Source organism: Pelophylax lessonae, assembly GCF_965119305.1.
Source record: "Pelophylax lessonae genome assembly, chromosome: 13".
Lineage (NCBI taxonomy): Eukaryota > Metazoa > Chordata > Amphibia > Anura > Ranidae > Pelophylax > Pelophylax lessonae.
Genome location: NC_138780.1, coordinates 24,499,025 through 24,511,287, shown reverse-complemented (window position 1 = coordinate 24,511,287; position 12,263 = coordinate 24,499,025). Strand labels below are relative to the sequence as shown.

Genomic DNA, 12,263 nt, shown 5'->3' with positions numbered 1-12,263 from the left:
AAGAGTTACTTTTACTACAACACGGAATTTCAGGTTTGATTAGGGAAAACTTACCACTTTTATACAGGTAAAAGGAAGGATGTTTTGCATCAATTGCTACTGATATTGGTCCAACGGTACCAAGGCTTTGTTTCAGATTGTCCTCACCAGAAGGTACCTCCTGATATTTCACACATGAGGCAGCCTTGCCAGATGGGTTATAGACACACCGTCCATCCTTAAAAGAAAAAAAAAATACAGTAGGTAGATGTTTTGCATAACCAAAATGGTCAGCTACAGCCTTGTTATATTCAATAAGGACCTACTTACTGTGGCATGATAAGGATATGCCGAATCAGAATCGATGCCCTTGTTATCAATCACATACTGAAAAGCATCGGTCATGAAACCACCATTGCAGCCATGGTTTCCATATTGAGTAGAACAATCGACAAGGTTCTGAGGACTGAGGGAGACCAGCTGTCCTGTCTTCAGCTTCAGTTGCCCCTCCAAAGCACCAACAGCGCTAAATGCCCAGCAGGATCCACAGGAGCCCTACAACAAAGGTAGTAATATCAATAGCAATAATAAACTTACAGAAGAGTGGGGCAACCGTCTAAATTGTAGATCTGATTTATTCCACAGGGCTCCACATCATAGATTTTCATATTTGCTTATCAATAGATGAGGAGGAAAAAACATCTGCTTTCAGTTTTAGAACAGATCAATTTGCAGTTTGTTGGGGATTTTATTTGAGGCACAATGAGACTTTAATGATGTCCATATAAGTTATGATAGAATATATAAGATTCAACCATTTAATTGAATGTTTTGCCTGAGATCAACACAAACACAAAAAAAATGCTTTGGTCAAATTAAATTGCCTTTTCTGTCAAGATCAATTGCTACTTTTTAATTAAAAAGAAGCCGTCCATACACATTGAAAATTTCCAGCAATTTCAACCACTTTTGATCAATCTGAAATCGGAATCTTGTGTTTTTGAAAATGGAGATAAGCAGTTTTGGAACAAGGCCTTTAAAGAAAGCGGCTAAAAATATAATGGATTTTGACGATATGCAATCATTTTTTCTGATTTCAATTTCTTTTTTTAATTAACCTATATTAAGAGTTGTCAGATTAAAGCTTAGTTGAATTCGACTTAATTCAGCTGGACAATCAAATTTGGTGGTAGACTTGCCTACTTGGTACTTGGTAGGTTGATTTCCAAATGATTAAAAGAGGTTAAATTGCCTGAAATTTGCAATGTACAGTATATGGACAGTTCTTCTATTATAGGACAGTCTTATATTATTTTATACTATAGATATGTATATAGTGCTAACAATTTTTATGTAGTGCTCTTTATATTGTACATTTACATCTCTTCCTTCAAGGAGCTTACAATCTTGTATTGAACAGTTGTATTAATATGGTATTATTGGCATAATAAATTACTGAAATCAAGGGCATTGTGTACCTTCCCTAGTACTAAATGCCGTTTGACCACCGTGCAGCGCCATTCATGGCAAATATACCAACTGTAATCCTACTATAGGATTGATTTACTAAAGGCAAATACACTGATCACTTTGCAAGGGAATTTTCCCCTAGCTTAGTGAATGAAGTGAAGCACTTAGATTATCCAAATGTGCAAGCAAAAATACCTTACATTTTCTTTGCACATTATTGAGTATTTTTTGCAAAATTAAATTTTCATCACTGCGCCCCCTCCCCATAGTTCCTGAACCTGGACATACTTGGCGGTTGAGCTAGATAGGAGAAGAGGAAGACCAGAAAACATCCATTTGCTGATCTCTCTTGGCTGTGAAGAACCCAGAAGCAACGTGTACAACATCACTTTCACCGTCATCATTGTCACTTTCTGGTGCCACATCGACCAGAGAAGAAGCTATTGGAGCATGATCTCCACTCCATTAACTTCAATAGAGCACAGGGGAGACATCAGTCTAAAAAAAAAACTTGCGTTGTCTCATTAAATAGAACCTGTCGCAAAAAGGGGACCTTTTGTCCCCTATGTTATGTACATAAAGTTTTAGTGGGAAAAAAAATTGTCAAAAAACAAACCTAATCCAAGCACTTAAAACCCCCCCGCCAAAAAAGATTGAGCCCACCTCACCCTTATGTATGTCAACACACCTGCCAAGGGCTCCTATGTATGAAAATCCCACTTGTGCCACAAATCACCAAGCACACCAATAAAAGTAATAATTCTAGGGCCAATATTCACAGTTAACTCTAGCTACCGCTATTTTATTCTGCATGGTGTCTCCTTTCAGAAAATATATAATACTTTTTTTTTTTTAACTAATCCTTAGACCTAAAATTATTTTTTTAAACATTAGGAAAAAATGCAAAAACTGCTCTGGTAACGAGAGGGTTACGGGTAGTTAAGGGCCAAGGTTACAGACTTACAGTATAATATGACTTCTAAACAGGGTGATAAAAGCCATAGAAATAGAACCAGATAAGAGTTTTATGTAATGTTTATAGCGTCAGTGAAACCAAAGGTTTCATTTTACACAGAAACAGGACATACTGAAATCTAATATGCAAATTGACATTAAGCTTGGAGTGTACGTATATCTTTGCTTATTATGTCAGAACTTTGTAGTATCAAGATTACATGTGTTAGAATATGTTTTTGCAAGTAGCTATTAGTCATCTGTCAAAACACTTCTAAAAATGTTCATCCTTGATTTTTTTTTTATTTGAAAGGGGACCCTTTGAATTCTTTAAAAATGTCTCACTAAGGTTCGGTTCACACTGGGGCGGCATGACTCTGTACTACTTCGGGGGCGACTTGTGCAGTCCCATACACCACGGCATCGGAGCGACTTGCATTGACTTCACAAAATGGAAGTCTATGCAAGTCGCTCCGAGGTCGCCCCGAAGTAGTACAGGACCCTTTTTCGAAGTCGGAGCGACTTGTGTCGCTCCTATTAGAACGGGTCCTGTAGCAGTCAATGGACCGCGAGGGAGCGCGACTTGTCAGGCTGACAAGTCGCCTGACAAGTCGCGCTGGTTAGAATAGAGCCTAAAGCTGTGCCTCTAGAGCGGCGTTCATCGACCTTCTGAGCACAGAAGATCATTTCTAGGTCTCGGGGAGCCCTTGCTAAGACCAATTCATTGGCGGTCAATGAGAAAAATGCCTTTTACAATGGTGGCCAGTGGTAAGAATAACCCTTATACCATGGTGGTCAGAATGCCCCCTTCATACAGACAGCTAAATTGATTACTGGTGTCATGCAGTGGCATTGGACCCAGAACTATGCAGGCACCATCAGATGGGAGGTCAGTAACCCACAGGGCAAGGAAACCCTAGCAACCTTTGGAGGAACCCTGGTTGAGAATGGCTGCACTAGAGCAAGCCATTTGCAAGCTACAATTGTTCACGGTGTCAAGAGTCTATCAGTGGTACCTTAAGGTCCCTGGTGCTGAGAGCCAGGGTGTATGCTTGTTTCTGTTTTATCCCCTACATCAGTGATGGTGAACCTTGGCACCTCAGATGTTTTGGAACTACAATTCCCATGATGCTCATGTACTCTGTAGTGTAGTTGAGCAGCATGGGAAAAAAAAGTTCCAAAACATCTGGGGTGCCAAGGTTCGCCATCACTGCCCTACACTGAAGTAACCCTCTTAAGCTGGTCATACACTAGTGGAATTTCTTCGAAAATGTTTTAGGAACATTTGTTTGACTTTCTAATCATTAATGGGGGTCAAAGTGTTGCTTGATTTTGACTTTAATGTCAAGAAAATTTGAAGAAGCAAGATGGAAATTTTTTTTCTAAAAAAATTAATTTCTAACAGTAAACTTGGTTTACTTTTAATAAATTATAGTCACTCCAAAATTGAATGTTAAAAAAATTATTTTGAAGTACTTTCAAACAACATCAGTCATGTCATCGAATGTACTGGGAGAATACACGTGTGAACTTGCAGTGTGTAATGTCATGAAGTTGAAGAACCAAATCTGTTAGATTTCAGTTGACCTCTGCGACAGTGCTCCGAAAAAAGTTAATGAAGCTAAATGAGGGGAATATTGAATTCTTTCAAACCATTTTTTTTACCATAGATGCCAGCTGTCCCAGATTTTCTGGACAGTCCCACATGTAGATTCTCTGTCCCGATGATGCCGTGTCTTGAATGCATCCCTAGATCACAGCATCCCCCTTATTTAATATACCGAGCTTGCATAGTAACTCAAAAAAGGGTATTAACTCAGGGGATTTCAGCTGTAAGTGGGCAGCTCCTACATATTTAGGGGAGGGGTCAGCCTGAATGTCGGTGCATCCTGGGCAGGTCTGGTGGGTGTGATCTGTTTGGGAAGGTCCAGATGGTAGGATAGTTAAAATTGGGCCATGGGTGGGGAAGACAATATCCCAGAGAAGTAAGAAGTATGTTTTCCTGTTTTTTGTGTGGTTTTACTGAACATATTTATTAATATCAGTAATACACCTTAATCTGTCTTACCTGGTTTTTGACATTTGTGACACATCCCTTATCCCTCCAATCGATAGCGTCTGGTACCATAAAGCGATCTGTAACATTCCACGAGTTACCCAACTTCTTCATATTACGGGCAGGTAGTATAAGTCCAGTAAGCTGGGCCTCCACTTCTTCACTAGTCTGAATAAAAAGAGATACAGTTACTGGTATTAGTTATAGTATATGTCACCTTGTAAAACAACCCATTCAGTTCAAAAAAGAAATGAAAGTTAAAACATTTGTGTATACATATAAAAACATTAAATACTTTTTTTTTTGTAAGTGATCACATACCCTCTGTTCTCAGCTGCATATGGAGCTTAGAGAGCTAAGGGAGGAGAAACTGTAGCACACTGGTCTTCCCAGTGAATATCTGTGCAGGGGTGATGGTGTCAGGACAAGTGTGATCATTGGAAGAGAACAGGCTGAGTTCCCAACACATAAAGTTTTTGGTGCAAAGCACCTGTTCCCTGCGCTCAGAGTGGTGTAGACTCTAGTCCACCTTATTAGGGTCTTTCCACTGTTACTGGTGCTGTTGACACGACAACCCAGGAGGAATGCTACGGCCTTGCTGCCCCTTACATGACCAGGGGAGTCTGGAAACACTGTAAACAACAACAAACGCAGGGGCGCATAGGCCTAGTGCATTATCCTTTGGATGATTTATTTAAAAGTAGAAAAATTAAAAATACTCACAAACGAGTTCTTATTAAAAAGCATATCACATAAGGAACGCAGTCCTCGGTAAAGGGATCCAAAGGTGAGTTGTCCCTTGAATTCGTGAAGGCTAACGCGTTTCGAGGCTTAGCCTCTTCCTCAGAGGCTCTGAGGAAGAGGCTAAGCCTTGAAACGCGTTAACCTTCACGAATTTAAGGGACAACTCACCCTCGGATTCCTTTGCTGAAGACTGCGTTCCTTATGTGATATGCTTTTTAACAAGAACTCGTTTGTGAGTATTTTTAATCCTTCTACTTTTAAATAAATCATCCAAAGGATAATGCACTAGGCCTATGCACCCCTGTGTCTGTTGTTGTTTACTGAGTTCCCAACACAGCCAGAGAACTTGCCGCACTTTGCTCTCATGCCTATTGTGGTCAGTATTTAATAGGAAAGCAGAGGGACTGGCAGGAACATCGGGATTTCACACAAAGGAAGCAATACAAAGAGAATATGATACTGTTTACACAAGTAAAGTGGATATAAAAAAAAGTCTACAAACCCCTGTTAAAATGTCAGGTTTCTGTGATGTAAAAAAATGATACAAAGACTAATCATTTCACTTTTTCACCTTTTAATATGATCACTAAACTGTACAACTCAGTTAAACAACAAACTGAGATCTTTTATGGGGGGGGGGGGGGGGGGGGTAAAAATAGAAAACTAAAATAATGTGGTTGCATAAGTGTGCACACCCTCTCATAACTGGGGATGTAGCTGTGTTCAGAATTAGGCAATCATATTTAAACTCATGGTAAATACGGAGTCAGTACACACCTGTCCTCAATTAAAGTGCTTCTGATTAACCCCAAATAAAGTTCAGCTGTTCTAGTAGGTCTTTCCTGACATTTTCTTAGTCGCATCTCTCTGCAAAAGCCATGGTCCTCAGAGAGCTTCCAAAGCATCAGAGGGATCTCATTGTTAAAACGTATCAGTCAGGAGAAGGGTACAAAAGAATTTCCAAGGCATTAGATATACCATGAAACACAGTGAAGACAGTCATCATCAAGGGGAGAAAATATGGCACAACCGTGAGATTACCAAGAACTGGACGTCCCTCCAAAATTGATGAAAAGACAAGAAGAAAATTGGTCAGGGAGGCTGCCAAGAGGCCTACAGCAACATTAAAGGAGCTGCAGGAATATCTGGCAAGTACTGGCTGTGTGGTGCATGTGACAACAATCTCCTATATATCTGGGCTATGGGGTAGAGTGGCAAGACGGAAGCCTTTTCTTACAATGAAAAACATTCAAGCCTGGCTACATTTCGCAGAAACACATCTGAATTCTCCCATAAGCATGTGGGAAAATGTGTTATGGTCTGAGGAAACCAAGGTTGAACTTTTTGTCCATATTTCCAAAAGATCTGTTTGGCGCAAAAACAACACTGCACATCACCAAAAGAACACCATACACACTGTGAAGCATGGTGGTGGCAGCATCATGCTTTGGGGCTGTTTTGCTTCAACTGGAAAAGGGACCTTAGTCAAGGTAGAGGGAATTATGAACAGTTCCAAAAACACAGGTGGCACAAAACCTTCAGGCTTTTGCTAGAAAGCTGAACATGAAGAGGAACTTCATCTTTCAGCATGCGAATGACCCAAAGCATACATCCAAATCAGTAAAGGAATGGCTTCACCAGAAGAAGATTAAAGTTCTGGAATGGCACAGCCAGAGCCCAGACCTGAATCTGATTAAAAATCTATGGGGTGATCTGAAGAGGGCTGTGCACAGGAGATGCCCTCGCAATTTGACACATTTGGAGTGTTTATCTGCAAAAAATAGAGGGCAAATATTGCCAAATCAAGATGTGCCATGCTAATAGACTCATACCAAAAAAGACTGAGTGCTGTAATAAAACCAAATAGTGCTTCAGCAAAGTACATTATTAGTTTAAGGGTGTGCACACTTATGCAACCATATTGTTTTCGTTTTTCATTTTTACTTCCCTCCACCTAAACAAATTCAGTTTGTTGTTCAACTGAGTTGTACAGTTTATAGGTCCCATTAAAGGTGGAAAAGTTCTGAAAGGATTTATCTTTGTCTTATTTTTTTTACATCACAGAAATCTGACATTTTAACAGGGGTGAGTAGACTTTTTATATCAACTACATGGTACAGCAGGCACATATCAGGAATGTGAAATGCTGGGTTTACTTATTCTTTAAAGTAAAACTAGTAGAAACCAAAGTGTTCATAGATATAGGAGAAAAGGCTGGACTTTATTGGCAGGACAAACTCAAATATTAATTAAAATGTAAATATTTTTTTGAAAATACAAAAGATTAAAAATTATTACATTAGTACCATCACACATTTTGTTTGATAGACAACAGTACACATTACTGGTACCATTATCAGCCCTCATAATTGGAATAGAACCCCCCCCCCCCCCCCCCGGATTAGCAAAGCAACAGAGAGCATGGGAGATGGGTTCCCAATTCTCTAATACTTAATAGTAGCTGCTTAAAGGGGTGATGATGTCCAGGTCATAGTCCTACTCAATATGTTTTGTGACAGATGCTCTTCTTCAGGAGCTTAAAGCCCCGTACACACGATAAGAAAATCTGAAGGGAAAATTCGTCCGACGACCGATCTGCCGATTTTCGGATTGTTAGTATGGTGCTTTCGACAACCAACTCCGACTTTTCGGCTGACAAAATCCTGTTGTGCAGGCTATAAATTTTTTGTCGTCCGTAATACAACGTCCGATTTTCGTCTCATTAGTACGGATTTCGACGGAAGAAAATCTTAAGAGCAAGACTAGGCATGCTAAGAGACGAAAGAACGCATATAAATCAATCCAACACATGACATCACTTCTGAAGTAGAATTCTGTTGTACGGGAAAATTTGTATGAAAATAACCTCTTCACTTTCCACATCAGACTAGCATGCCACAAAACACGGACGACAGATCGTTCGATAGTCTTATCGTGTGTACGGGGCTTTAAGGTTTTTAACAGGTTAAACAAAAAAAAGTAATGGTACCTAGTCAATGAAGAGCCGGAGACCTTCCTTCATGATGAAATAAAAAATAATGTAAAAAGGTTTGGACTCCATGGATCTTTTATTATTTTCCAGGAGATGGCCATGACTTCCTATAGACCACCTAGTTTCAACATGAATAGTTTGTCGTCCAGGTTCATGCGGAGATGCCCACGATGGTCAACTTCCATTCCTCTTTAACCTTTTCCTTCTCTACCCATTTTCACCTTCTACTCCCTGCAGATTCCTTCTCACCAACAATGTTTTTTTATTAATTTTTTCTGGTTTTATATTTCCCTGGGTTATAGCTTTTGTTGGCCTGGGCCATAGGGGTTTCCCAAGCACTCCATGTCTCAGACACCCTATCTAGGTATAGAAATTGATGCTCTTGTGTATAGCCAGCTATTAGATGACCTACTATGAAACTGTCACTTGATCCTCACATGTATGTGTCAGTGTACGTACATACTGTATATTATCTACAGGGTGCTACACAATCTTTTTCTGACTGCTTCTTTTACTTTAACAGGATCCTCCTGAGGCTTGTATAACAATATCATTCCATATCAATATCATACCATGAATAGGCGCCAATGTCCTTTGTACACTATGTTGCACAATAATATATACCTCTATATTCATCCTGTGATTATTTATATTGTTTATATATCTTTTGAGGAATAGCATCAAAGGTAGAGTGTTTGAGGGACACCGCCGCTCGCTTGTCTTCTTTTTAAGGGCTTTTCTTGCCCATTTTTATTAAAAGAAATTTCGGAAAAACACAAACGTAGGTTTCCCTCACAGGGGTTTTCATCATTTCTTTTCCTTTACCATAAATAACATTCAGCCCTTCTGGCTTGTACTTGCAGCACTGCTGCTATGGCCTAAAGGCCCGTACACACGTACCGATCGTCGTCATACAAACGTTCGTCTTTTCTCCCCGGGCTGTCGGTGTCTGTTGAAAAGTGCAAAGACAGCACAAGAATTTTGTCCGCCGACTTCAGCTGACTGCAGAAGTGATGTCATGTAATGGTTAACTTTCCCTGTGTTTTTTCTTTTCTGAGCATGCCCAGTCTTGCAAATCTGCGGTCTGTCGGCTGATTTCTGTACTGACAGGCGAACAATCGTCCGTTCTGGTGTCGGCATACAAAAATTTTTATGTTTGCAAGAAAGACTCTTGTCCGCAGAATGTGCGCAGACAGCTGTCGGAGGCACCATACTAACAAGCGTACAATCGGCAGATCTTTCGTCCGCCGACGTTTGTATGACGACGATCGGTACGTGTGTACGGGCCTTTAAACTCCAGGCCCTTGTCTGTTTCCTACAGACTTAGCTCACCAAACAGGGTGCACACGGATAGCAGCCTTGTGCTACACTGACTTCCATGTGGAGCCTACCTGACTACTGGGCCAGACCTCATGTCTGCCGAGGTGGAGCCCAGAACCATGGTCAGGTCATTATTAAAAGCCCAGCACACACCTGGCCAATTAGTATGCTGGCTATACTGAATAGCTGGACCTATGATTCGAGATTTCATCCCACTCGGATCAATTCGAAATCTCCAGGCTCCAGGTCCCAAACACAGAGGAAACTGAAAAGCCAGTTTCCTCTTCATTTCACAAGCTCCCTGGAGCCCCTCAACCTGCCTGGTTGAGAATTCTGGGTCACGGTCGCTTTCTAGACCCTGACAGGGCAACGATCTTTTTAAAGCGGAGTTCCACCCATTTTTAATAGGTTGGAATACATAGATCTTTGTAATCCCCTTTAAAACGGCTTTTACCAATGGAAACCTTTTTTTTTTTTTTTGCTAGTAAATACCTTAATTTTGGCTTTATTCCTCCTCTCCTCACTTCCTGGTCCGATCGGCGATGACGTCATTCGGCGATCCGCAGTGTCTGCTGGGATGTATTCTACTTGCAGTAGCTGTATCTGTACTGAGCCGTGCCTGCCCCGCCTCCGCCCCGCCTCCTCTCATTGAATTGCATTGTATGAATGTATTAAGGCTGTTCTCTGCCCAGCCTCCGCCCCGCCTCCTCTCAATACAACTCAATGAGAGGAGGCGGGGCGGAGGCTGGGCAGAGAACAGCCTTAATACATTCATACAATGCAATTCAATGAGAGGAGGCGGGGCGGAGGCGGGGCAGGCACGGCTCAGTACAGATACAGCTACTGCAAGTAGAATACATCCCAGCAGACACTGCGGATCGCCGAATGACGTCATCGCCGATCGGACCAGGAAGTGAGGAGAGGAGGAATAAAGCCAAAATTAAGGTATTTACTAGCAAAAAAAAAAAAAAAAGTTTCCATTGGTAAAAGCCATTTTAAAGGGGATTACAAAGATCTAAAGTTCCAAAAATGGGTGGAACTCCACTTTAATTAAAAATGTATTGAAACTGAAACAAATGGGTTATATTCTTTTCAGTATTGGGGAGGCAGGGATAATTTTAGCCTGTAACCAAGGTCCAGAAGTTCTGTATGAAGAAGCATGATTCCACCTTTATAGAATATGGTGGAATTTAAATATAAGGTTGTTATATTCTGGAAGAGAGTGTGCTTGAAGTGTTTCTCAGGTCAAAATTATTCCTTTAACAATATTGCAAATACAGAAAAATACTAATGATCCCCTAAAGCCCCGTACACACGCACAGATTGTTGACCAACTGATCGGCCAACTTTTGTCCAGTGTTGTTGGTTGAAATGTGCTCTAGACTTGCACTGGACTTTTGTTGGCCAACAAAAACCAACTTCAGAAGTGATGTCATGTTCTGGTTGACTTTCAGTGTGTTTTTTCTTCTCTGAGCATGCCCAGTCTTGCTCATCTGATTTTTGTCTGCTGAAATCTGTACTGTACTGACTGAGGAACAATCGGCCGTTCTTTGTTGGCCAACAAAAATTTTGTAGCATGCACACCAGATTTTTTTCGGCCGAAAATTCGCAGTTGGTTGTCGGAAGCATCATACTAACAAGCCTACAATCGGCAGATCGGACGTTGGCCAACAATTTATGGCCAACAATCTGTGCGCGTGTACGGGGCTTAACTCCCTGTTTTGACTGCTAACATGGTGCTTCTTCTGTGCACCTATACCAAAACTAAGAGTGCTGCACAAGGCTCCGACAGGTCCTCATCTGCTGTCGGTCACTAGGAGTGCATTCAGGGACAGAGCTCATCCCAGTTCCATGCATATTGGTGCGTAGAAAGAAAAGTCCCATAAGAGGACCCCATAACGGGATCCAGCGAGCCCTGACCGTCCGGTTACAGCGGTGTTTACCGTTACTGATGAGCATTTGTAATTGCTTTTATCTTGTAAGTTGCCAATTTGTTGCCTCTGATTAAACAACTTAATACTACACTCAGAAGGCACTGCTTTCTTCCCTTTTTTGTTGTAATGTGTGGCTTTTGGGACTTTTTTCTTTCTTAGCACGGTGCTTCTTCTGCACTGAAATATCAACATTGTCAGCTCTGCCTGCTAGGGTACAGAAATCCACATAGTCTACCGCTCTATGTCCAATTCCACATGCCTAATTTGATTTCTTTCTCAGCAAAACAATGCTGCTGTCTTGACTTCCAAATCCTGTCCACACATTGTGTAGGGAAAGGGTTCTTGGGAGATGTAGTTTTGGGGGTGGCATGCTCTTATGGCTGTAAGAACTTAGCTCCCAGCAGCTGCCCTTGTAAGAATTTACATCCCAATGGTATCAAAGAAAGTGTTTAAAGTTGTTTCTTTCTATCCTGGGTCTGGCTGAGCATACTTTTGTGAACCTAGCCCTATTTTATGCCAGAAAAGCCATAACTTTATCTTGGAAGAAATCTGCTCCCCCTGGCCTGTCTTTCTGGAAACAACTGGTGAATAATAGCCTGCCTCGCTATAAAGACACCAATGCCAACAGGGGTTGCCCCCGAAACATGACAAGTTTTGGTCCAAGTGGTTGGCTGAGCCCTCTACCGCCTCAGATATGTCCACGGGCTAAAGTATCTTAATCACCTGAGACTTCTTCCATCTTCTCCACCTTACTGTGGTGCCATTATACCAATCAACTCACTCACAGTTTACGGAAAATTTTCTTTTGATGTTG

At 41.2% G+C, this 12,263-nt stretch overlaps 1 protein-coding gene across 4 annotated transcripts in view; it reads right to left on the bottom strand.

Moving 5' to 3' along the window:
• Positions 1-12,263, bottom strand: part of LOC309569621 (cathepsin S-like) — a 59,165-nt gene that overhangs the window by 15,901 nt on the left and 31,001 nt on the right. For all 4 annotated transcript variants that reach the window (XM_082275513.1, XM_082275512.1, XM_082275514.1 and 1 more), the window contains exons 4-6: positions 4,472-4,627; positions 310-534; positions 55-217 (exon numbers count right to left, since the gene is read on the bottom strand). In XM_082275513.1, the coding sequence (XP_082131639.1) occupies positions 55-217; positions 310-534; positions 4,472-4,627 (544 nt within the window). The remainder of the gene's footprint in view (positions 1-54; positions 218-309; positions 535-4,471; positions 4,628-12,263) is intronic.